Here is a 27,570-nt window from a genome sequence, read left to right on the forward strand (position 1 = left end):
GGAAGTTCTGAACATATCAGTAACCAGACTTGCATTCTTCAAACTAACAGACCTGCTTAACCTTACACTGCCTAGTACTGGGCCTCACTTCTTCASCCCGATGGCATAAGTACTTCCACTCTAACAGGCAGACCTGTTCCCAAACTTCTCAAAAGACACATTACCAATTTCTTGGTCAAGGAAATATATATGCTTCCCTCAGGTCCCTTGCGTCTCTTCATGTGATTAGAGGGAGCAAGCAGAATCATGTGTYGTATGTCAGCAGCCTATGCGACTACCTGTCAGTAGTCTTAGTTTTATACCCAGTAGTCAGTCACCAGGCAGTGGTCTTAGTTATCCCAGACCTATACAGACCCAGCCCTTAGTTATAAATAGACCTTCTCAGAACTAGAATAATGTTACTTGCACTTTCACACCCTACATCTTGTGATTTTGATACTCGATAGCTCTTAGACTTAAAGCACACCTATTCAGCTCCAGAACGAAAATATTCTTGTTACAGCAAACAGAATTTCAAAAGCTGCACTTGTGTGATTCAGTGGACTAGATTTTCAACTTCAAGCTCAACCAAGATTTTATCTTTTGCAGCTAAAAGGCTCCTGGCTTTCTATTTATTTAATTGAAAAAGCATACCTGGAAGACAGTTTGGTCCTTCCCCTATAGAGAGATTTTTTTTTTTTAATTTTAGCATTATGAAGGTTGTTTAAAGGATTTACTTATTATTTGTCCTGCTATCAATAACTCCTCTCTTCAGTGGAATTTGAAACTACAGGTGTCCTGACTGGAGAGCTATTTGACCATAGGCTGGAAGAGGCCCAGCTCCTACACCTTAACCTTTCTCCAATCCAGTTACTCACAGAATTCAAAGCAAGTATTTCCCAAGACAATGTCTCAATTCTGTTTGAACAGAACAACCCTCCCCCCCCCCCAAAAATCCTCACACCTGCCTTCTTCTTCAAAAAGCCAGAGCTTTGTTTCCTACCTGAGCCATCAGATACTTACTTGCATGGCTCAGCTCTCCCCCAAGAAAGACAACTGTATGAGTGACTGACTACAAAACCAGTAAAATGAAAAAAGCCATCAGAATGCAATTTGCTAGAACTCAAGCAAGTCTCAAGCTTCACTCAAAGTCCTAATGCTTTGTATCTGAAGCTCTGCTCACATCTTTTCTGAGCGGTACACCATTACTGAGGCTACCAAACACTTGCTAGAATAATCTCCCATTACCTCTAAACAATACTATTAATAGTTAACCAGTGAGTGTATAGAAGACCGACCACACAAAAGAAATACCACTTGTCAACAATAAAATCCCCTCAGTTACAATGCATAGACATACACGGTAAGTACCCATCCTTTTCATCCTGATCTAGAGACCTCAAAATCCTGGGTTTCTGAGGAATTGAGGTGTATATTCTGTATGCAGCAACAYGGAGGGTAGACAGAAATTGCCCATGCACGTACTCACAGGTTTACAGTGGGAGGGGGAAGATTGTTTAATAAAAGAGTCTTGAGTGCTTAGGCACCTACATATCGCAGTGCAAATGTGGAAAGGGAAAAGCATTAAATAATAATAATAAAAAAATTAGTTTCTCTCTTTTAAGTAACTGCCCCTAGTTCTTCTGAATGAGGCTATGAATCAGGAATTAGCTCTACTGAAGGTACGTGTGTAAACCCACGTTAGTCAGAGTTTTGAAATGGAACTCTCCCACTTAAATTACAAATAAGAATGCTTCTACAGTGCACCTGGCCAGTCATTGTTTAAGGAAAATAAAAGCTTATGCTATGTAAAATTATTAGAATGTTTTAATTGATTCTGAAATCCTACCTAAATTACCCAAAAGCAGACAAGTATACAAGTACAGTATATACATAGCCTCGAAGGGCACTAAGCATAAGCATCCAAGGTACTTGCACCAGATTGCTACATAAGTGTGCAAAGTTCCTCTTGCTAATATTTCTAAACTGCTTTAAAAGCATAACAGTATTAAAAGACTATGCAGATAAATAACAATCACTAACCTGTTCCTTAACAGCAGTGTTTACATTGGTCAGGTAGTGTTGACAGATTTGACAGAACACTCTCATCTGCTTCTTTAAACGCAGAAGATCCTCCTTTAAAGAGAAGAATTTCAAACAACAGTTTTGCTTTTTCATCTTTATGTTAACAACACAGTGTATACCTTTTCACAGAGCTATCAACTACAGACCTCGTAAGTGGTTTTGACAAAGCCCACCACCTTAGTTAAGCTCTCTACAAACACAAATAGCAATTTCCTCATTTTTGTTATGCTCTACTTACCACAAATAGAAATGGGAGTTATGAAAAAATTAGGGAAGTTAGTTAAAAAAAAAAAAAAAGTGTTTCACAGCACAAAGTTTTTTTCTTTTACATATACACCTGTATTTTCAACCCAGATGATGAACCTTGCATAGCTGTTTGCTACTAAAACACACATGGCTCCATTTTAGTGATAACTGAATTAAAAAAAACAAACAAAAAAACCCACACTRCTTGGGGAWGAAAGAGGAAAATGTCGGGTAGGGATTGGGTATTTTTCCATCTTCTATAAAAAGGTAACTTAATGATGCAATAATTTCCAAAAACTGGATTAGCAAGCAAATAAAGTAGGCAAATTGGTACAATCCATGCTGTACAAATATCATCCTGTGCAGTATATATCTAGTGTCCCAGCTCCTAGTTACCCTATCAATTACATAGGTGAAGATTCCAGCCCAGGTGGAACTGGAGAAGATAAAATATATTTCATATATACTTCATATACAACAGACCAAGYGTATAACCAGCATCAGTCCAAAGGAGAAACACACCGAAGGGAGGCAGGAAAAAGCATCGCACACGCAACCACCTTCCCCGCYACACACACACACACTTTTCCAGAGCTTAGTTTGAAACAGAAAGCTGCATTTTCACTTTGTACCTTTGATTAAAGAGATTTAATTCTATAGCTCCTACATATGATTTTGTTAAGAAAAGCACAAAGAAAATTACGCCATCCTCTTTTTTCATTCTCTGACATAAATTAGTAGGTGAAAGTTGCATATAAAAGGAAATCTATCCTAGGAATAACTTCACTCAAATCCCAAGACTTCCAAGGGCTGAGAGAGGCTAAGGAAGATGGGCAACAGCTACCTAACCACCCCATCTCTTTGTCAGAGGAAAGGGAAAACAGGGTGCAAAGGAAAAGAAAACAGAACGAAGATGGGTTACAAGAGAAAATAAGAATAGTTAAGACGTAGGATCCCAAGTTTTCAAAACCCTACCTTGATTGCCATGAAACGTTTATGAAGCTCAGAGCCCTTTCAGAACTGCTTTCAATTAAAAGCAAATTTTGCACCCTTTTGATCTCCTAGTTCATTTAATGAACGATGCTGTCCTTCAGCTCAAACATACGTAAACTGTATCACACGTGTATAAGGTATAATATGCCTACTAATCTTTTTTCAATGCCTGCTTCTATGCATAGTAATTACAAGTTTATCTGGAAGAGAAATTCCTTATTTGGAAGTAGCAACACAGGCCTGCACCTTCTCATGGAACACAATACTCCAAATACTACTTTTTAGATGAGGGAGAGCTCCACAGAACTCGAAGTCAGGAAAGCACAAGTTTCTGACTCAGGCTGACAAGTGACCAACAAGGGCTTCAAAAGCATATAATGACTAAGTTACCTCTCCATAGCCCAGGTGCAGAGCAGCCAGCAGCACTGCRTCACAGACATAATGGAAACAACAAGACAGCAGCAGAGCTGAAAGGAGAATCGGACCGAAACACTCGGCCACTTTTTCAACTATATTCACCCAGCAGGTGATCGGTTCACAAAAACCAGGACTGTCATCACTGAAGCAGCAGGAAAGTCATTATTACTAGGTACCAGAACTTGTAATTGGTAAGACAACCAAAACGCAGTGTCTAGAGGCTTCTGCCTTCAAGAGAACAGGTAACACACCAGTATAGTGTGTCATTTAATCCCAACAGGAATCACAAAAGCAACAGCTACTTATTGCCTAAGATTGAACAGAGTTTAAGTATGTCATGTTTTAGTTACACTTTCACTACAAACACTCTTCTCCCAATATTCACCAGTCAGATTACTATACCGATGTTAAGAGAACTGTACATATGAATATTTTCTTTCCTTTATACAGAATTGTTCTTTTAAAATTTAACAGATATCAAATTACTTATACAGTCTTTTAATTTAACAGCCTAGATCCTGAAGGTAATTCCCAAACTTAGTCAATCTGTTCATAAACAGAACATGTTTAAAAAGAAAAGTAGAGCGCAGGACACCACCGGCAATGTGCTTCAACTTCTTTGCTGTTACGTTCTGTTGGCAACTAAGCAGAAAGCAGTGGAACTTGCTCTGTGTACCTGGCAGCAGTCAAGCAGTTAAATATAACTAACAGGTTCAACTTCTGAACCAAAACAACAAAAGCTTTAATTTAAAATTTAAATTAAATTTTATTATACAGGAACAGAAAGTAGTCTCAATAAAGGACCACTTTTTCAAATAAGTTCTCTGTATTCCTGCTGAAAATACTACAATTTATGTTTTACTGCACAATATCTAAGTTAATGTTCATTTCTATGAACCTAACTTTTGAATATTTTATTCAGCTTCTGCAGTCAGGCTTGTGACAAAGTCTTAATCACTGCCAAGTATTCCACAGTTCCATTACAAAAAGTTCAGACCACTGCTCCCCCTGTAAAGAGTAAAGCTGACAGAGCCTCCAAATTTTTCATTCACATGTAAGCAGTTTTCAATAACTTATGTTTCCACTTACTGTCAGATATTTGGGGTTTTGTAAACATTAAAAGCTATTAAAAGTTAGACAGTAAAATAGTCAGCCAGTGTGTGAAGAAGTTCGCATTTATTTAACAGACCTTCAGATTCCACGCTAAGTCAGTAGGTGCTCTACATTACAAAAGAAACTAATACAAGTTATACAGAATGCCTCTCACTCCTATCATCTATCAGATGCTCACACTACAGTATCCGAAAAGAATGAAAAAAGCAAAAACATATACTTCATCGTATGAAAAAGATTTTATTGTAATAATGAAGTATTAATATTAAATTATAATTTACTGTTTATATTTTGAGTTATCTTAATTTTCTCCCTAATAAATTATCAGAGATGTCTACAACTTTTTAACTAATTGTAAGTATGGCAAATCAAAAGGCTCAAAAATTCCTTATTTCAACTATGGCAAAGGATGTATTATCAGTAACTCCAATAACAAAGTGAAACTCCAATGTAAGTTCCAGCTGGAATAACATAAAATGGATCCTTACTATGGGACTACAGAAGGCTTCTGCAAAAAGAGTGTCTAATTTTACACAGGTACCCAGAGGACAGTTCTTTGTGCTCTGACTTATAAAGTCTGTTCTAAACTGGCTGGCCTCACATTAGGCACTTCACATAGCAAGCCATGTAACCACCTCTTCTTACAGCAATGGTGCCCAGTGCATACAAGAAACCCTAATCCTTCCTCCAAGAGTTTTCAAACAGTGAAGTTACAAATATGACATTTGCCACAGCTTTGCCCTCCAAGATTATTATAAATAAAGCCTGAAAAAGAAAGAGCTCTCTTGCTATTCTTCTGAGAAATTTTGAGATTTTTAAATTTAACCTTTGTGCGACTTCATTTAACAATGCATTTAAAAGATTAATCAAGAGCAACAAAATATGAGTGCAACATAAAGAACAAGACAGTGTGCAAATTCTTATTTTCCTAATTCATTGAGTTGTCACTGATACATCATAGTCTGYAAACAAATTCAAACCCAATACATACTTAAGAGTAGTAAAAGAAAACTGTACTGCATTTCAGAGTTGGTTTTCTACTCCTAAGTATTGTTACTTTGTTAGGCCAACAGGTACCCAATTATTGTACTACAGTTGCTTTAAAATTCTGTCAATTTGAAAATAATACTGACATTTAAACAATAATAAGTAAGTAAAACCAAAAAATTTAGAGAAATACTAGGTTTTAAACATCAAGCTTTCCGAAATTAAAATGATGAAGTCAGAAAAACTTATTAGAAATGCAACTTTCGGCAGATAACTACATAGAAATTGTGAATCCTAATCCTTTCCATCACACTTCCCACTTGATGACACTGCAGGTATGTGCAAATGTTTATTTACTAACACAACTGGAACAAGGCATACCTTTGTGGAACTGCTTTCAGTAATTTTTGCTAGCTGCCAAAGGATTACATAATGAGTACACTGCAGTGCATGAATAACAATCTGCAATCAAGAAGACAAAAAGCATTAGATGAAAGAGGCTGATAAAGAACAGCAGCAAAAGCTATTTATTGTTGTAACTGAAGAGCACATTTCAACTACAAACCTGTTCTGGCATGTCTCCATTTTCAATGCCAGTTTTTAATAACTTGTAGTTGCAGCCAAACAAGTCCCATCTTGATAGGTCATGAGCACTGGAAACAATGGAAATGAGGCAAAGATGTAACTTAACTAACATTTTATTAAACTATTTCTGCAATTTGATGTTAACAATTACTTAAAACTTAACTGGCCTAAAAGAAACCCAAACTGAAGATTATAGTTTCATGTGTATTTCCATGCAATCTTATAAATCCTTTATTCAAAACATGTCACATTATGCACAACGCTCAGCTGTTCACACTGAATGGAAAAAAGTTGCAAAGTTACAGCTACCAATTAAAAAAAAMCAAAAAACAAAAACACAGACACAAGCCTACTTACTTGTGGAAAGCAGTGATTCTCTTCAGCGTTGACAAGACTTGGTAAGCATCATCTTCATCAGGTTCCTCTCCCTATTTAATAATCATATTGTAAGAAATCCTGCAAACAAGTATACTAAGCAAACTAGAGAACTTTAATTAAAAAAGTATCTAGATATTTATGAATGATGCATATTTTTTGGAAGAGTTAAGAGAGTCTGAGAGAGAAGGTAACACATCCCAAACAGTGCTTTAAGAGCAATCAGCCTTCACGCTTAGAAGAAAGATGATCAACAGCTCAAGGAGAAATATGCTATATAGGAAAAAAAAGAAATCTAGAATCTGAATACAATGTATTATGTAGGTGTTTCAATTTTCTCTGAAGAATCCAGCAGAGGCCACTATCAGACAATAGATACTGGACTAGATGGGCCACAGGTCAGTACCTCAATCTTATACTAATCACAGATGAAAGTCTTAGAGAGATAAAGGAAATGTTTTATTCTGATTTTTTCAAAAGTTCTTATAAACTTGCATTTGGAGAAAGAAAAGCAGCAAAAAGAAAAGGTTCAAAAATATTTAACTATCAGTTAGGAATAGAGGATCATCTTTAATCTACATACTGTTAACTCTCTGAGATCATGAAAAACTTTGATCAATATATGAGAGATATCGTTAAGTCCAATGAATTTTACACTTCTGTAGTTGCACAATTTTATCTTACCAAAGTGCCATGGATTTCAACAGTACTACAGTACTTGACATTTTCCTTCAGATCAACTATTTGACATTTCATTTTCTTATTTTACCTCTAGAAATTCCTGGTTCTCTCTTTTTTCACAAAGAGGGAATTAAYGGATTACTATACACCTTTTCTTTTCTTCTCTCCCCACAGTTCATGTATGACTAGGGTTTCTAAGGTGGCATCTTAGTTCAGGCCAATATGCCTGAGGAACAGGAGTGAAGCTTAATAAAATAAGAAGTCTGCATCTCAGAACTGTGAAAAAAGAAGTCAAAGAGATGCTACCACCCCATGCTCCCTTATCACAGATAAGGAAGAAGAGAAACAGGTACTGTCTGAATATCAGAGGCTCACAGAACGAAGTTAAATAATGAAACAGAAAATTCTTATTCTTCAAATTAATATATCATACAGACAAAATGCTTTTTAGTTATTAACTGCATCTGTGTGCATACAGGAATGGTAGGGGGAACATTAAAAAATAAATAAATAAAAATTCTTAAAGATTTTTTTCATCTTTTACAAACAGCAATATGTGATCACGGGCAAGACTAGCAACACTAGTACATCTGAAGAGAATCTTACTGGAAGTACAAAGCTGCATCTCAACAACATGAGCTTCGAAACCTAAAGGTGAAACACTTATACAACTTCATAGTTCCTCTGAAGTTTATCTTAAATTCCTAAAAGATACTTGTCCAAAAGGAGATTAAAGAACCACTGTCCTAATATAAAAGAACAGTCCGAGTTCACATATCACAATAATGATACCACTCTATTACTACATTCGACCTGAGAGTTTTGAAAGTCAGAGTGAACTTTACATCCCTAATTCACTGACTTGCATAGGAAGGCAAAAAAACATACTGGAAATATTTACAAGGGCAGGAAAAGATGATCTTGCACATTATAATACCTCTTGCAGGAAGTCTTCAAGAAGTCGATTAAACTTGTCTGCCAATTCATCTATTAACTGACTTCTTGCAATGTCAACTCTGTTAAAGATTGTGAATTCTTCATTACAGAGAGCATGGTACGTTTTTGAACAGGCTTCCAAAACATCTATATCTGTGTGCTTCTCTACAATATCCCGGATTTGTCGCAGTAAGGCATCCAAATGCTAAAAAGAAAAAAGAAAAAAAAAGTATTTTTTCAATTGTAAAACTTGGGGAATTTTTAAAGAGAAGTTAAATTTATTAAGCTCATAACTATGATACAGAACACAAAACACTTCTGGAAAACTGGTTAAACTTCAGAGTAAAGTGATTTTATTTTAAAGAAAATGAAGCAAGAGCTTGTCAGAGGCTCCTGCTTCAGTTTTGTTAAAATAAATTTACTATATTTTAAAAAAAAATTAAAAATTCACAGTCATCAATATGTTTTTATCTAACATGAATTCACAACGACAACTGAACACCACACAAAAGCATTTATCTCCTACCACACAAGCATTTATACACAGTCCTGATAACTGAAGATTTAGTTTCATAACACTCAGGCTTCAGGCACTAACGCAAACTTCAGTTGTTCTTACATGCCTCCCCTCACTCAGAGTAGCTCACCGCTGCTCTATCACCTCCACACTGTGTTATCAACTAAATATTTTATTACTTTTTTGACCCTAATGATTTCCAGCTACTTGCTTCACAATGCAGCTCTGCAAAATATTGCATCTGAGAAGGAGGAAGTAAAGGCAAGGACAGCTTACACCAACTTCATCACCACAGCTGATAAATTCAGAGCAATAACTGCATGCTTTATGATATGGTATTTTTCAACTTTTTTCAAGCAATACTGGTGACAAAATTCTCTGTTAAAACTGGCCAGAGAGGCCTTAGAAAACTCAAACTTTCAGGCTCTCTACGAACAGGAGAGTCAAAGCTGTGAAGTTCAGGCCTCATTCTCCCTGAGGTTTACAATAAAGCAAGTCACATTTACGCAAAAAACCTGCACCTACAACGATGACTGAAATTCCAGTAAATCTAAATTCAGTTTTTTTCCTTCCATGTTAAGTGTTATTGAGTGCTATATTACCTTTTCTAATCGCCCTGTTGTGTAAATTTCCAAATCAAAGTACTGTGGCAACTGCAGTAAGTTGGTGACTTTCTCTGCATCTACAGAATACTGTAAAATCCACAAGGAAAAAAAGTTTAATTTAAAGTATATTGGACATATTCTAACAGTACAGTTAGTCTTAAAATAATCACACATTAATAATAATTAATATGAAAAACAGAGTTATGCAAATCGTACAATTAATTACAGAAGCTATACTACTTGCTTAACATTTTAACAGCAGCCCATCAGCAAGAGATGAAATTAAACTTACCTTTGCTAACAACTGAGGAAGTGCCACTGCAAAAAGTTCTGTAATTTTTGTCCTGTCATCCAACTGGGTTTTCTTTTCCTTTGCTGTCAGCACCTAAAATATAGTTATTGTAAAGGTTGTACAATGAATAGCTCTGGTACAAAGTTTCATTAGCACAAAGAAAGTGACAATTAGGTATACAGACCTTCTAATATCACTGTAAAATATCAATGTAAAATTCTCTTTTATATATATATACTGTACTAATCATGCTCTCCCTCATATGAGGTGAGTATGCCTCAAAAAGGTCAATATAAAATTTTACAACTCAAAAAATGCAATTTAAAGTTACACCTAACATTACCCAGATTACTTTGAAATTAGAAGTGACAATCTAAAACAAAAGGTTAATTTATCTTCCTTAAAACAAATGCCATAATTAGAATGTTTTTCTTGACAGTGACAGAACAGCAAATCTTTCAGCTTACTTATGATTTTTAATGCTCTGTATTTATTCAATTCATATCCCAATTAGGTCTTCACATCCAAATAAGCTGTCAAATCATATCTGAACAGGTTTCTTACTAATAGCTGCACGACTTTTGAAATGACCTCCCTTTCCTGCTTAACCCCTCAGTAAAACAGGGCTGCCTAAATAATATACAAATCAGAGAAAACACCAAATGGCTGGGGGCAGAAAACTGGACTGTGGTCCTTCCAAAGAGGCTGTGTAGTATATCCCCTCTCCCTCATTTTACTGCTATTTTTCAAATTGAAAATAATTTTAGCTTTTCGAAATACAGGATTTTTTCTCCTTTCCAAACAACACTTCTTTTAAAACAAGTTTTTAAATACCTTTACTAGTAAAAACAAATACAGTAGTACAAACAAAATTCAGTACACGCCAAGATTCTGAAAAAGTAAACTAACCAAAGCAGTCAAATACTGGCAGCTACGGAGACTGAATCTGTATTTTTGAATTCATTCCCTTCAGCAGCAACAGCCTACAACTTTTTCCTTCTTCTCACACTGTCCCCACTTAGCCATTCCCACATCTCTAGAGAAGTGGCTTTTAGTTCCTACCCTTTTCCCTGTTCCTCTTCCCACAGGAGGATGACATTCAGCTGCTTGTCGAATTGTACAAAGCATTATTTCAATCAGTGCACTTTCCTGTCTATCTGTTAAAGCTGAAATTTAAGAAACACACGTTAATATACAGCTTGTTTTATTTGTCATTTTCTATAAGTATTAGTATCTAAGAACAAAAATGTGTTTGTTAAAAAAAGAGGTACATGGGCCAATAGCTTGTTTCTCTGTGTGTGTTGGGGGCAGGGAGGGAGACATAAGAGAAGCACCCAAGAAGCACCCTATAAAACAGCAGAGAAAAATATTCAAAATAGAGGAAATTACATATGATGAGTCACACGACAGGATGAAGCAAATATTAAGTTTTATAATCATTTTAGTTTCATTATTTGGAGATCCTTTTATAGGACCTATGGAATTATCCCCCCCCCTTTTTTTTGTTCCATTAAAAAAAAAAAAGACAATATTTTTCCATACAATAGCTTTAACATTCAATAAAAGAACCAGTTTCACAGGCAACTTTCAGCTTCTCTAATGTCAGAGGCGCAGCCTAAACCTGTGAAACAGCAGAGCAACTGGACACTACATACTTATTCCCCCTCTTCTCTACTTTTTTTTTTTGAGCACTTCACTTCCATACCAGCGGTGATCTCCTACTCTATCATTATGTTTTATAATTAGTATTAGCAATTTGTTATAGCCATGCAAAAAAGTAGAGAATATATGGGTACTGATAAATGTACACATCTTATTTCCTCATGAATCAAGACTAAAAGCATAGCAATATAAGACTAACATAAGACTAACTGCATAGCAATATACAGAAAGATCCGCTAAAATCTCTTACGCTCTTCTCCATTGAGAGGCTCTTCCAACAGAAGACTGTTCATACATTCCCAGTCCTTCAAGAGATCTGTTGCACAGTCCCACATGCTGTCCACAAGATAAGCAGCATGTTCATGCAACTAAAAATGAGAAGACAAAGTTTTTCTTAATCAGTAATAAAGTTGATTAAAGAAATTGCTACAACACAGTCAATTTTTCTTGCTGCCTCTTGTCTGTAGCAGGAAGTCACAGAAAACCTGGAAGTCCTCTGGCACAACAGAAACTTCTCTCTCTCAGTACACTTGATGAATACAGATCACCTGTTACAAACAATATACTATAAAGTGCTAAAGATCTGTCAGAATCTGTTACTTTTTTTTTTTCTACTGGACATTTAAGGAGGTACTTGCTGGGAAGAGTATAAAATGGTAGAATGCAAAAACATGAGTTTTCCATACCTTCTGGAACAGGATAAGCAACACTGATTGTGTGCCCAACTTTCATAACTACAAGTCCTACAATAGAGAAATGACCCCCCAAAATAACAAACATACTAAATTCTTTCATCTGAAGAAGGTTCTCAATTCCTTTTAGAAGCAGGATCTGGGTGCTCAGAATACTTGGTAACTTCATATTTCTATAAGGGAATTTTCTTCTTAYTAAGCTCCTAAATCAACATCTCTTTCCATCTATATAATACCATGAAGACTGAGGAAAGAGTATTTGTCACAGTAGAGCTCACAGTCTATCTCAATACTGTGTACTGGACAGATCCTTGAAGACATTGTTCTGTGTGGTTGTGTTTAATGCCCCCAGAATGTCCAAGTACTGGTGGAAAACTCGAACAGATTCCTGGTTATTAAGCAAGGAAAACTAATCCATGAAACTCTACTTACTTCACTTTCCAAAAAGAAGAATACTAATGTCTTCACAAGGTTAGCATTTGGACTTTGTCTTCCCCTCCTTTTAAGTATTCCATCATCTTCAGGATCTCTGCGGCTGAAAAGCCTAAAAAACAAGTTATTTCAGGGCAAATTTCTTCTTCATTACCTTTGCCATAGTCAGTTCATGTCAAGACACTGTTTTTACAGACCCGCACCTAGTATCTTGCCATGTGGCTCTACATCGCGTGGTTTCTTTTTGTTGTTGTTTTTTCTTAAAGGAAATTATTTGGGCCAAATGTCTTTTGAACAATCTTATATTTGGCTGAGTTGGTATTTCACTGATTGCTTCCAGTGGAACATATAATTATCACAAAATACAAGCAACCAGTGATAACTGCAGAAGCTTTTGCCTGCTCCCCTTTAGGGAACTACATTTACTGAATCTCCCCACAAGACTTTAAAGTAGCAAAGAAATACTGGGAGAAGGTCTGGAAAGTATTAGATGGAAACTTTGTTCTTTATTTTAAGACATGATCTAGGATTGAACAAAATTTTACAAAAATAAACTTTCTGAAATGGTCATCTGATCCAACTTTTGAAAAAGAATATGGACTACAAATGAAAGTAACATATTATGATAAAAGCCCAAGTTTTCAGTACAATCTGTGTGAGCATTTTAAAATGTTTCACAGAACAGGAAAGAGAGGGTAAGAAAAGACAGAAGCATTTTGTTATATTCCCTGCAGGTACAAGCTTTTAAAGTGCATGCTTCAAAATTACTTGTGATTTCCCATTAAGAAAAAAATACAACAATTCAAGAACTACAATAGAGTTACATTTTCTAAAAGCTAATTCCAAACCCCACTTCATTATTCAGGTTTTCCTTTTCTTAATTAAAGCTAATCAGAATCACAGTATTAATATGCACTCTAAAATCTACAAGAAGCATGAACAAAGTAAGAAGTTAACTATAATCTCCCCTCCTTACTTTTTATAGAGAAATTCCCCCGCGGCAACTGCTACTGGCCGATGAGCTGAATAAACCAGATGGTAGACATTTTCACAGTCTTCTGCAGTCAGAACTTCTTCACTACTCCTGGGGTGGGGGGAAGGAGAGAAAAAAGACTGACTCAGAAGAACATAAACTCTAATGATAGAGATGGAAATGAAGGTGAACTTAAGCCTTTTCCTTTAAATTATCATCCTAAAAAACAAAAGAAGATATCTTTGTTCCGAAGTCTTCCTAAACAAAATTACTGAGAGTTACTGATAAAGTATCAGTGTTTGCTGAAAGTTCAATTATTGTCTAACGTTCAATACAGGTCACATTTCCTCAGTTCAAATCTTGTACAATAGCTTCAAATTAGGGAGGCTGAATTCTGCATTTCTAGCCCTTTCACACACTTAACTGTAGTGGATAAGCAAATAGCAGTGTCCTAGCCAGATTACTTTTAGAATTCAGTTTGTTCTAGTATAAGATGCACAGACATTTCTTCAGACTTTGTTTTATCTAAATTCTGTTGAGCTATTGTCCTTGCCCGAAAATATGAAGAATACTTTAAGTTTTAATATTTGCTATAGATCAGATACACATACTTACTGTAAAACAAGAGTGAGTAATTTTATTGCTTGGACTGCAACATCATATTCTTTGTCAAGAGTCATAGACACAATTCTATCCTAAGAACAAAAAAGAAAGCATTTTCAAAGAGGAAAGAAGGGGAAAACAACTACAAAAACATTGAAATGTTTTTAGAAAGTGTGAGGGTACTAACCTTGAATCTACTGGTGAAGAGTTCCAATTTGGAATTAAGCTCTTTATTATAGTAAAGCCCTTGCAAAGCTGTTAGGCATTTGAGTCTTACTTCCCCTTGCTAAAATAAAATTAAGAACTGGATTAAAAGTTAAGTATAGGATACAGATGTAATCTTCAAATCATACAGTTCACCTGTTACAGCCTGAATTAATTCAGAGACAAACATTTAATTTTGTCAAGTTATGCTATCAATAATAATGTTAATGCCATGAGAACATGTCCTGCCTCATAATAAGCCAGTGAAGGAAAAAAGTCTCACTGCAATTAGTTTCTGTGCAACTCAAAATACACTTTTCTCATTCTCTCAGGATACATTCTAAATGCTCAAGACATTTCTGAGTAGAATTCTAAGGGTTTCCTTTCACCTCAGTTAAAACCAGCAACACCTATATCATTAATGGGAGTCTTTCATTATACTAAAATTACAAAGTAGTTACTGAGACAAGTATTTCTCCTGAAATACAAGTTCTACTTCATCAGAGAACATGTTTTAAAGTGTAGATTCAGATACTTTGCAAACATCTAGGACAACTGACTATTGCCATCTCCATGCAATTTCTTATCACCCCAGTGGCAGAGGTTATTGTTCTTTGAAGCCAAACCAATGAACGTGTGTGATCATCCCTCATTTGTTTCACTGCAAAGTCAATAGCTTAAAGTCTTCAATGCAAGATCTGAGCTGATCTGCTGACTCTACAGTGGATCAAGCAGCATTCATGAACTACATTTGTCGACCACTCCAGGCAGAGAATAAACTCTAGCTGGTAGCTGATAATTAGCAGCTTGAGGCACTGGCCAGCACCAAAGAGGACTTCTTACATGGATGTTTTACAGTTAGCTGAGGAGGCTAAAAAATTTCTTACCTTAGCAAAACAGAAAAACAGTTTGAACATGTGACTGAGTTATTCCATACGAAATGCATTAAATTTAAAGAGTTAAGTATTACAGAACAGAGGTCTGCACCAGCAAAATAAAGAAAAAAAAAGAAAAAACTATTTCCTTAAAAAATTGAATTTACTCTCTAAAACCATTTAAGTCTATTTTATATGTATTTTTAAATATCAGTGGTTTTGACCAACAAAATAAAAGCAGCGACTCATCAGAATAATTAACAGATCAGAACCTAGTTTGGCAAGATCAAAGACCAAGTACGTGGACTTACTCTTGATGGTTCTGTTCCTTCTCCTGAAGGCAGCTTACCTTATCATGCATAGTCCATCCTACGTATTTTAAATAGCTGTCATTGAGAAAGGCATCACTATACATCTTCATCCATATTCCAATCTCTTCAATACAGATAGCTCTTATTTCAGCAATTGCATCTCTATTGGGAGGGATGTGGGGGAGAAATAGGATCAAGAAGATGGATAATTAGAAATAACTCATTACAAGCTTCTAAAACAAATGAATGAAGCTATATATTACTTCATAGGAAAAACTTACCGGTATCTATGCACAAAAACACCTTTAAATATTGCATTCATCATGTTTTCTATTTCATCCTGATTTTCCTGAAGCTGAAAGAATGAACAAAGTACATCAAAACTGAGCAGCACTTTTACAATCAGATCAAATAGCGCTGGTGTTAGACAAATGAAACTAAATTAAGGTTTACAAGTATGGTCATTAAATCCTTCCTTGAAATATTCACGAATCAGTTGCTCAGTAGAATATGTTACTAGTTAAGGAATTTGTCTACCACAGTATATCAATATTGATAGTTCTGACCACTGGAAAACTGCTCTTCAACCATGACAGATGTTTTAGGTTTCTGCAAGCCCCTGATAAAATTATTTATAAGGAAAACTAATTTAAATTAATTTTCTAATTAGCTCATGTTCAAGCTAACTTCTAACACACTTACAATGTTTCTATGGATACATATTATCAGAAAAATATCCAAATCCTGTAAGGTGCTTACAAAAAGCCTGTTCCATACCCTGAAGAATTTATAATCTAAATAGACAAGATACAGAAATACTTTGTTAATGGCTGCACAAGCAGTAAAGTTCGATTCACATTCTCTGTTTTAAATACCTCTTTCCTCCTCACCTATCATTTCATTAGATAGAAAAAAAGGCTGAAATTGAACAAGGTACGGCAGAAGAACTGAATTCAAGATCAAGCTGTAAAACAATGAAGGAGATGAATCCAGTCTCTTGGGATAACAACACAAGAGCAAGACATGCAAATGAGGAGATAAGTGGTGCATGCAATGTTTTGAAACAAAGAAATAGAAACTTCTATTTGCTTGGAAGGTGCAAGAAAGTCAGTTAAAAGATTTGGAGAGAACCAAGCAGATGAGGCATATTCTTTTTGCAGTTTGAAATACAAAGGCAGGCTAGATTAAGACAATATTAATGAGAAGAGTCAAGGATTGAGGAAGCAGAGATTGCAGTAGACAACATTAGTTTTTTTGTAGGAGACATTACCCAAATAGAAGAGTCACAAGGAAAAAAAATGCGGATATAAAGGTAAAGGATCTGTCCTACTGAAGTTTAAAGAAAAAAACAAGAACAAACAGCTTCCATAGCACCACAAGGTTCTGGAATGAAAAAAATAAGGAAATACAATGGGGGGAGGTGCGGGAGGGGGAGGCTAGCAAAAGAAAAAGACAAACTAAAAATAACTAAAAAATATCTAACATGTTCTGTGAGTAAATCTAACAATGACTGTCCACAGTAGTATATTCAAAATATGAAAATGAAAGATATGCAAAATGAAAAAGAAGAATCAATGAATAAAATAATCTCTATACCGAATAAAGTTGTGTTACAAGAAACAAAAACTGAATGCAGCCATACAATCAAATGTTACTTTAAAGCTTACTTTCATCCAGTACAATAAAAACTGGAAAACAAAAATCAAAGCTAAAACTGCTAGTGGAAAATCCTAAAAGTCAATATACTTAAGAGCAATTGAGATCGAGAAAGTCTCAATCCTCGCATCACTGCTTTTCTCTGTGTATACTGTATTATTTATAGTGGAGTTGGGCCTGGACACACACATTCAGCACAATTAAATTTAAAGACATTGTTCCAGTTTTTAAGGGATGTCTCAAACTGCAAGATCCTTGGGAGGTGAACAGAAGACAAAGTTAATAATTTATGTGAATTGTCCAAGAAAGTGAAAATATAATAGGTAACAGTGCAAAAGGTGAAAGGCAAAAGGAAAGATTTTCCTTTGATCACCCAAAAGTTAGTTCTAATATCTTAAAAATAAAAATCCAATAGTTCTCCCGAATATAAAAACTAAGATCTGAATGAACTAGGGCTCACAGCAAGACAGCACTGTCAGCAATGAATCAGCAAGTCCCTTATATACAGAAAGGAGGAGAAGTAAATTAAATTTTCAATTTTGATAGTATTTTCTGTAGAAGAAAACCCCCATCAGAAGCCCCTAAGTGCACTTTCTCCCGAGACTGGTGCAACATCACAAAAGCAACGTTTTGCACCAAGGTACCAGGGCTCTTCTCTAGAGGCCAGAAGTAGCCAKTGAGTGGTAATACTTGTTACGTATCTGAGCTCATTTTAAGACATTAATCAAGAAATAAAACAGAATTTCATCTATTACCAAGTCTCTCTTGCTAACTTTACTATGAAGGTAGTATCTGAAATTCCACATTTACCTCTTTATATATAAACTAAAAGTTCAGAAGCACCTTCCAAAGTAATTAAGTTTTTCAAACATTAAATGAACAATTCAAAGAATGAAACAGAAGGGCTAATAATTACACTTCCAGCAGTCATAAAGCACACCAGCTGCCCACCATTACACTAACCTCCTTTCTTTTCTGTAGTAAGAGTTCCAGCCTATCATTAGCTCGTTTCCCAATTATTTTATTTCGTTCTGCTTCATACTGCCGTTGTGTATTGTCCATGTTAATACTAAGATTTAATGCCACATTCACTAAAGCAGTCATCAATTTCATAGCTACAAAAAAAGTAAAAAGAATAAGGATTATTAGAGAAGTTATCTAATGTAAGAAAGTTGATAAACAAACATCCTGAATCCTTCTATTAATAGTTTTCAGACTTACAAAAACACTGTGAAACATATTCAGTGAAATTTAAAGATACATAAACTTTAGGATTTGAGCACTGCCTTACCAAACAGTATTAATTTATCAAAATTACAGGTTTTCTACACCAATACTGATCAACACCATAGATAAAAACCACTTACATTTTATTCAAATCCTTTTGTTAAGTTTCTAATATTATAAGCCTTACTATTGAATTGAGCTACATATGCTTTCCCAGAAAAAGGTTGATATGTAAAATTTCACATACATACCCCAAGAAACATTACAAGGATTTCATTATTAAAATTAGTTAATAGAATGGTATTACCCAAACATTGAACCTCAAACAYAGAAGAGGATTCTTCCTTCAAAAGGAAATGTTTTAGACAAGCAACACTACCAGATTGTGCCAATCTTGTCTCCTCAATTTAATTTTMATGAGAGGCAACTTTCTTTAAGTATTCCTTTATTCGCAGAAGCGGAGAAGGCATATTAGCCAAATAGAAGCCAAAGCATTGACAAAAACATCAGTTATGCTTAGGTGGTTTGGGGTTTTTGTTTTGGTAGGTATGCTTTCATTTCTGAACCTCAGACAAATATGCCTATTCCATAAAACAGAAGGTGGCCAAAAGTATACCTGTTTTTCTCATGAATTTTTGTAACAAGACAAAGAGAGACACAGAGAGAGCACATAAACAGCAATTAAAAAAAGTTTGAGTGTCACTAGCATAAAGCATCAAGTGGATGAATAAGGTATAAAGACATGCAGACATATCAAAATATTGTAACATTCCATGATATCTAAGGATATCAGGATGAAAAAAGTCAGAGCTAATCACAGACACCAAAATTACTGCAAATAGCAGTAAGATGGATACAAGGATTTTGTTGGTTGTCTCTATCCAAAATAAAAATCATACATCAAGTATACAAACTGTAATTTTATACGCAATGCACAAGTAATGACACTATGTAAACAGAATCAATAAAACTACTGATGCAAACCAAGGCAAACAGACTATTACTAAAATTATTTCAACTGATAGAAATAAACATGCAACAGGGCAATATGCGCAACTTTTATTCAGGCACAACTCAAGAAAGCTAAGGAAAAACTTGTTTTTAAATAACTAAAATTTATATTGGTCTTATGGTACAATAATTGAATTGACGACAGAGCAGAATTAGTATATTCTCTTGAAATTAAGTGTTCTACTCCTCCTATGAAAAATGCCTTGGGGAGTGGGAGTCTGACAGCAACAGCCCAAAGTGTGCTGTTACAACGTATACTCAAGAGAGACTGTCAACGAAACAGAACAACTGACCAGATAGTTACAACCAAAGTAAGCTGCAAATCACTTCTGTGAAGCTAACAAACTACTTCCAGCCTGATAAAAACTCATTTTCCTGTGCAGCCTAAATTCACCTTGTTCAGGTTAACATTGCTACAAAAAAAGACTTACGTGACTGGACTGATACATGATGCCATATGAGACTCTTCTTCATTAATCTGTGCAGATTCAGAACTAACTTGCTTATAAAACCCATTCTCCAGTATCATAAGACGTTTTAAAAAACCATATCTGACATACTGAGCTCATAAGAAATATAGTCATAACTTAAAATATTTGGGGGAAAAAATCAAGTAAAAAAAGACCATTATTCAAAAACATACTGAAACTTAGTGGCTGTACTGTTTTTGTTATTCTTCAAATTTATTTCTAATATAATCAGTAGAAATGTCACCTTCAATTACATTGAGACAGTAGCACAATGTAAAGTGCAGTTTTAATTTGTAGTAAAAATTACATCCAATTTAAAATACAGTGACTCCTGTTTGACTTAACACAAGACAGACAGGTTCAACTGTGTTTCAAGTTAAAAAGATTACTACAGAAGAAAATTATGACAGAAGAAAAACTTGTAGAATCAACTTAAGTTTCTTCATATTTATTTTTTCTATTACATCTAAAGCTAATAAAAATGAAATACTACAGAGCTGATAAGGATACTTTAAAAATAATTTTGTGTTTTCCAATAATGAAAAACAAAGACAATACAAAAAAGCTTTACCAAAACAAACTGCATTGGAGGAAAAGCATATCCTACAACAAAACATGAGCTGAATATTTAGTGTCAAGAAGTTTAACCAGGACAGTTTCTTCCTGTGAAATACACAAGAGTAAAATGGAAACAGTACAAAGAAAAATTCACTGACCTGCCAGTGTGCTAGTGTGCCGAAATGCTCTGACTTGGGAGTCTGACAGTCCCGTAAGCAGCGAGATGACAGTATCCATCATATATTCATCATATATGATGCTATATTGACACTGTCGGACAAGTACTCCAATGAACTCACAAAAACTGGATTTGAACTTCTTCCACTGGGGACCAGCCATAGTTAATGGATAATCTCCACTATCCTATTAAAAAACAAAATGGGATGCAAACAGGAAACTCTTTCAAACAACTTAAAATAATTTTATTAAATAAAGATTAAAAATCGAYGGGTACAACTTAAGAGCCCAGATTTTTGACGGCATGAAATGATACATCTGAAGAACCTGATTACACAAAAATGCATCTACCTTCCAGCTCGGGTTTCTTATATGCAGAGACAACTTTCAACACATTGTACAATACAAATCACACAAAACCATATGTACTGAATTAACATTCTAAGTTTCCTATCTCTGTCCTACCCTCCCAAAAATAAACCTTATACCCCCTTATGCATCTGCTTCTGGTTACACTAGAAGCAAAGAACCATGAAACAAACAGTTAGCTGAAATATTCAGGAACATTCAGTTTAGGACTGTAACAATATTTATAGGGAGATGCTCCTCCATCAGACTGAAAATTCCTGACATCGTAAGACAACCTACTACAACACTTTGAAAWTAATGAATGCGTCTTCCTCTTCTGCTTTGAGAATCTTTACAAATAATGGTCAAAGCGTCAGGGAAAAAAAATCAACAGGAATTTTTAAATCAGTGCTTCTGTAACCCCCTACTCTAAGAGGTTAAACAACATTACAACCTAAAAATGAAGACAGCATGCATGAAAAGAGATTAGAAATCTGAGAGTGCAGTTATTCATTAGAATTTTGTTAGAAGAAAGAGCGAGTATAACCCAGTGATCAGAGAACTGAATAAACAGTCCCAAACAAAGCTTTTTAAATTTCAGTGCACACTACTTTTCCCTCTGTTGAAGTTACTGATGCTCTTTAGATATTAATTTGTGATAAAAAATTATTTGTGYCATAGATGAATGTTGGGAGGAGGTTTTAAAGCCCCTTTTATGTTCCTTGGAATGCAGAGCACATGGAACCAAACTTAAAAAAAAAAGAAAAAAGAAAGAAAAGTATCTCATTTACATCAACATTCACTGAGACAGAAAATAAAATGGCAATTTAAAAGAAAAAAAAAAGTCCATAAAAGGCAAAGCAAAGTCTACAGTTTGAGATGAATCAAACTGAAATCCCCAGGATTTGTACATTAATGAACATGTACAGATAAATTTAACAATGATTTTGAAAGTTAAAGATTTTAGAGCCTCACATACACAAAGGGGACACACACAGCCCCTCAGTATTAGGAGTTTCCACTTTCTAAAATAGAGAGTGGATATTTATTTGTTAAACTGCTATATAAAACAATTACATATAGACCTTTATTTTCTACAGTCTTAAGAGTTCAGTGAAATGAGTTTACGATTTTCATTCATGAAAATCTGGCCATTTCTACAAGTTGATCCTATCCTTGAAACAAACCAACATGACCCAGTAAGGTGAGGACAGGGAAGATTAAAAAGTAATATCAATACATTGTTAGCATATTAAATTACCTCATCAAACTCTTCGGTCATTTTTCGGATTATTTCAGAATTCTGCATATGTCGGAACATCTCTGCTGTAACAACTCCTACAATTTAGACATTAGATTATTAACACTTAATATAAAAGAGGTAGATGACAGATAACGTCTCCTGCTACAATGTGAAAATGGACAGTTTTCAGGTAATTTACAGATTACATATGTATTTTTAAGAAGTTACCCATTATACATCTTAGTATCTGTATATAACAGGTGCTCAGCAYGAAATTTTTTTATATATATAGTTATGTACATACATGTGTGTGCGTTGTAAACAAAAAAAATCTAAAATTCACTCATTCGTTCATTTTCAGAAGTCAAAGATATTTGTGCTAGACCTTTTCATCAGCTGAGAGGCTGCACTGATACGAAGTGACTTTTCAGGATTCAAGATTCTAAATTGTACAATAAGACAATTATAAACTGCTCTACTGCTATTCTATTGTCTTCTGCACAGTGATAAACCCAGCGATTTCATGTAATTTCTATCTTCCTTTGACCCAAATCATTAGATTGTAAAAGATGATAAAAAAACAAATAGACCTCCTGAAGTTTACTGCAGCATACATGCAAGGATTATCCCAAAAGGCATAAAAAGATTCTATAGTTTTTTTCTGATAACAATAATCAAAAGATTTGCTGCTCTTGAAAGCATGGATAGCCTCTATGAGGAACACTATTAGCCTTCTGGAGATTTATGAACGATAAGTGTTTATCAGGATGGAGAAACACTTTGGCAGAACAAGTTCCATTCAATCCCACTTATAGTTTATCAAGTGCAGTGACACAGCACAGTGAGTTGGTTACCTTCTCTTCTTCAAAAGGAGGTAAGGAAGAAAAAGAATGGAGGATGTGAATCGAGGAAAGAAAACCAGAAGCCCCCCAAAAACAGACAATAAAATAAAATATGGGAATACAGTCTTCTTACAGACAGGCTACTACAAAGCTGTCCAAAATCTCTTTTAAATCAAATATCTCTAAAAAGGCTTTGATACAATCTTAGAATGCTCACCAATATGAAGGTGATATATCCAAACTAGAATTCCAAGATTAAGCTAGTTAAACAAACTATTAATATTAAGAGAGAGAGATGGCTTTCTGAAATAATTATAGCAACTGAGGAAGACATGGGAAGTGTTACGTAACAGTACTGCATTCTCTCCAGTCAGAATCAGGCTTAATCTACATTTTGAAATAATTCTACAACATTGCCAAACCACTCGCTCCCCCTACCCCACCCCCAACCTCAAAAATACTACAAAAACTTAATGTAGACTAGCCCCAGGAATAGAGTAGTCCTACACCATATGTGGCATAAAAGTAAAGAAGAGAAACATGCTATAAAATTGCCTAAATGGAGTACAGCTCTAAAATATTTCAAAAATCTTACCTTTGCAGCCTGAACACTGAATAAAGAAGTTTATGAGATCAAGTAGTGCTATATCTCTGTCATGTTTGTATGACTCTATCCAGTCATCCACTACAGACTGAAAAGAAACACATAAAGGCACTTTTTAGTGTTTATAAATTGAAAAGAGTCAGTTTTATTTAACTGCTTTCCAGTAAGTGTGACTCTTGTTTCTTCCAGAAATAAATGGAACTCTGGATTTTCTGATAGATTCAGAACAAAGGTTTAGAATCATCCTTTACTATCATAGAATCAGTTTTCAAGAAAAGAACTCATTATGTTCTGTAAACATACAAGCACGAAGTTGACAACTAAGTATTTTTTGAGGAAGACTGTAAAAAAAATTAGCAAGTTCTATAGAAGCAGCTTGGGGGCAGAGGGGTTGTTTTTTAAACTGGTGAAGCTTCCCTACAGATACCACTTAGGTGTTCAAATCCACCAGCTACAACTCCCTATACWCTTCAAAAATTGTCCCTTTGATGTCTCTGGCTAATGCGCTTCTTGCACATTAGCAGTAACAGGATGAACCATACCCTCCTGTGCTACATGGACATTAACTGCTTAAGTGTTAACTAAACCAAAGCATACTGGCTAATAAAACAGAATAGGTACAAGAAGTCTTTACTACCAAACCTTAAAGGGAAGCAAATTAACAGGAAACCTGTGATAACATTTTTGAGGAAAAAAAGGATTTACATGCAAATCTCTTTTAAATTCATCCACAGGTGAACAGCAATACAGGAAGGTCATATAAAAATGCACATCAATACAATTAATTTATTAATGCAAGTACTTGATAGCTTGAGAGAAAATAAAGAGCAGTTTTGAGTGCTTAATATACTGATATCTTGCCCTAAAACCTAGAGTTATTCTAAATAAGAGTTTACAGAATAATTCAAAGCTTCAAGACAATTAGACTCTGCAGCCTACCATGATTCCTGCTTTTATTCTCCTCAGAGCTTACTCTTTCCAGACATCAGTGCTGTGAAGGCAACATTAACATATTGCCATGCTGAAAACTTCCTGAACAGAAACTAAGAAATGCAGCTAAATCCCTCTTCCTTAGAATAAAAGCAGTCCTAGCACAACATACAACTTTAGCCAGCAAGACAAGAGGAATATAAAAAAAAAAAAAATGCATTCAAAGTGAAACTTTCATAGTTCTCCCAGTAGGAGCAGAACCTATAAAGCTGGTACTGATTTGACTATGGAAAGAAAATTAGAAACTTCTTATATTAGGCCCATAAGGAAGGTCACTGTGTAAGACCAGGATAATATTAGGACAAGGGGGACAAGCATTTCATTTAGGCAGTTGTTTCTCTCTTTTTTAAAAGAACTTTAAAAAAAAAAAAAAAAACCCACCCCAAAACAAAAACACACACACACACACTCCAGCAGAGGATTAAGTTGCTTAAGTTAACTTTTTGCCTCAGTGGATGAACAATTTGTTTTTGCCAGGGAAGAGAGACAAACTGGGAAGAAGGAATGGAACAGAACAGAAATACACAGTTTTTTTTTTTCTTTTTTAATTATTAAAGTCTTTTGACATAACCAAGCAAGCTCAGGGCTACAGAGAAAAGCTCTTACAGTGAGTGCTGAGCTGGAGTTTATTTTACTTCAGAAATCTTTTCGGAGAATAGACTTCTTCCTTAATTTTGACAAAATATATGTACTAAAATTCAGTCTATTACCTGGGTCTTGATTCTCCCATTTAATAATCTGGCCTTGCAAAGGCCCATTTTTCTCTCGGAAAGCGTGTTTTTTGCAATAAGTTTTAATAAAAACTACCTACAGCAAAAGATTTTGGCTGTTTATCATTGTACGTACACAGTTAGAACGTCATAAAAATAAAGTCTCCGATAAGTGGCTGAAAATGTAGCACACAGAGCAACAGCTAGAAAAGTTTATTTCCTATTCCATAGCAAGTTAAAAGAAAAAAAAAAAAGCTCAGAACAAAAAGGACAGAAATATCATAATTTCCCTGTGCAAATAAATGAGAGTCTGTTGGGGGTTTTTTGTTTTTTGTTTTTGTTTTTTTTTAAACACAAGTCTGGACTAAATTTCTGCAAAGGAATTCAGGCTTCAAGGTCCCCAGTTCCCAGGAGCCTGCAAATCTTGAGAGGACTGCATATAGACCCAGCTTCCCGCATACGTATCAGAGAAGCTGTAAACCCTAGATTTTCAGTCCCGAAGACAGTCTTTCTGCTAGGCTGCTGAGGAGTCACATGAGTGAGTCAGCAGGAAATCTTCATGGCTGACAGGCTTACATTTTAACCCTCCCTTCACTGGGGGGTTTACACAGCMACACAAACATTTTACTTGTTTAACTGCATTTTCCATATAAAAATGTCTAACTAGCTTCATTTTTTAGCAGACCGACTTCAGTCCTATTACCTAAAGGAGAGAGTGCCTAATCCAGAAACTTCTGACAGGTTAAAATCTCCTAACCCAAGTTCCAGCCAATTCCAGCGCAGCAATGCACATGAGCTAAGTCAAGTTAGTCAAAATATAAAGAGCAGACCTTCAGCTGCAGCAGGTGATTTTACGGGAGAGGATAAACAGCTATTTCTTTTCAGAAAACCTAAGCTCTGGAAGCACCTAAAAACTACAGATTTATTGCTAAGTGTTTCTGCCAAGCATAGGCATAAACCACATCTCTATTTAGCTACAGCCACATTACTAAATAAATAAATAAATAAATAAAGGATTTAGAAGTCATACAGTGTAAACTAACTTTTATTCATTCAGGATACTAGAATTCACTTTGAATAGTATTTTAAGTCTCTCCATTATATATTTGATTATTCGAGTCTGGCATTTGGAAATGAAAAAATCAGTTCTCTCTAATTCAAATATTAACAGTGCAAAAGCAGGGGGTTTTTTAATCTTAACCTGGAACTAAAAACTACAGAATGAAAAAAAACTCTCTAAGCTTAATTTTATTAAATCATACGTACAGAAAAATAATATTACTGCTATATTTAAATTGTATATTCATCTAAGTCCCAGAGAGATCCGAAGTCTTACCTGCATAGCACTCTTGCCCATTTTAACTACCTCAAACAGCATCATGTTTTCCACACCATTCTGTTGGTGATGTCCATTCATCCGATTTGGACCACCAGGTTTCCCTCCTCCGTTTCCACTTTTCCCCTTTTCCGCTGGTCCTTTTTTCCCTTTTTTACAGGTCTGCAATCACACACACACACAAAGGAAGTTTTATTTGGTTATCATATAGTAATTAAAAAAAAAAAATCACTATTCTTAACTGACAATTATATACAAGGACTTTTGTTTTAGGCAACCCAATTTAAAATCCGAAGTTGACAATAAGAGCTGACTCTGATTTGACACAAAGACTAATGGGATTCATCAGTTCTGTTTCATCAGGTTCTCATTTAAAATCTTTTAGTAAATAATAACGCCAATCGTGAGCGTGTATGACACAAAAATGTTTTCCTCTCGTTTAAATTGTGAAATAGATTATACAGATTTTATTTAAAACAGCTATAGCTATTCCCTTAATGCATCACATAAGGAACAGTCTCCTCTGCAATTCACTAACCTTTTGTTTTTTAATTTAGTACAAGCTCGGTGGGAGTGAGAGAGGAGTAGAGGGGGAATCAAATAAGAGAACAGACACCTGAACCAAGAAGGACTTAGAGTAGGGAAAAACTTAACCATAAGCAGAATTTAAACTGCTGTAGTTTGAAAATATTTATCACACTCTCATAACAGCGAGGTGCTCCTAGCCTGCCCTCCAACCTCTAGGGGCGCAGCCTGGTGGGGGCACTGGCTGCCGGGGCAGAGGGGCCGCCGGGCCAATCAGAGGGCGGAGAGCCGCCGGGGCAGAGGGGCCGCC

General features: G+C 35.2%; 1 protein-coding gene across 9 annotated transcripts in view; it reads right to left on the bottom strand.

The window, feature by feature from the left end:
* Window positions 1-27,570, bottom strand: part of STAG2 (stromal antigen 2) — an 83,387-nt gene that overhangs the window by 13,838 nt on the left and 41,979 nt on the right. For all 9 annotated transcript variants that reach the window (XM_026089564.1, XM_026089565.1, XM_026089566.1 and 6 more), the window contains 20 exons: window positions 26,736-26,897; window positions 23,691-23,787; window positions 22,272-22,348; window positions 20,644-20,848; window positions 18,183-18,334; window positions 15,845-15,918; window positions 15,602-15,725; window positions 14,361-14,459; window positions 14,186-14,265; window positions 13,574-13,681; window positions 12,598-12,709; window positions 11,724-11,841; window positions 10,874-10,977; window positions 9,812-9,904; window positions 9,517-9,606; window positions 8,399-8,602; window positions 6,763-6,833; window positions 6,386-6,473; window positions 6,202-6,282; window positions 2,023-2,115 (listed from right to left, as the gene is read on the bottom strand). In XM_026089564.1, the coding sequence (XP_025945349.1) occupies window positions 2,023-2,115; window positions 6,202-6,282; window positions 6,386-6,473; window positions 6,763-6,833; window positions 8,399-8,602; window positions 9,517-9,606; window positions 9,812-9,904; window positions 10,874-10,977; window positions 11,724-11,841; window positions 12,598-12,709; window positions 13,574-13,681; window positions 14,186-14,265; window positions 14,361-14,459; window positions 15,602-15,725; window positions 15,845-15,918; window positions 18,183-18,334; window positions 20,644-20,848; window positions 22,272-22,348; window positions 23,691-23,787; window positions 26,736-26,897 (2,232 nt within the window). The remainder of the gene's footprint in view (window positions 1-2,022; window positions 2,116-6,201; window positions 6,283-6,385; window positions 6,474-6,762; window positions 6,834-8,398; window positions 8,603-9,516; window positions 9,607-9,811; window positions 9,905-10,873; window positions 10,978-11,723; window positions 11,842-12,597; window positions 12,710-13,573; window positions 13,682-14,185; window positions 14,266-14,360; window positions 14,460-15,601; window positions 15,726-15,844; window positions 15,919-18,182; window positions 18,335-20,643; window positions 20,849-22,271; window positions 22,349-23,690; window positions 23,788-26,735; window positions 26,898-27,570) is intronic.

The sequence above is a fragment of the Apteryx rowi genome, unplaced genomic scaffold, assembly GCF_003343035.1.
Source record: "Apteryx rowi isolate R43461 unplaced genomic scaffold, aptRow1 scaffold_82, whole genome shotgun sequence".
NCBI classification, from domain to species: Eukaryota; Metazoa; Chordata; class Aves; order Apterygiformes; family Apterygidae; genus Apteryx; species Apteryx rowi.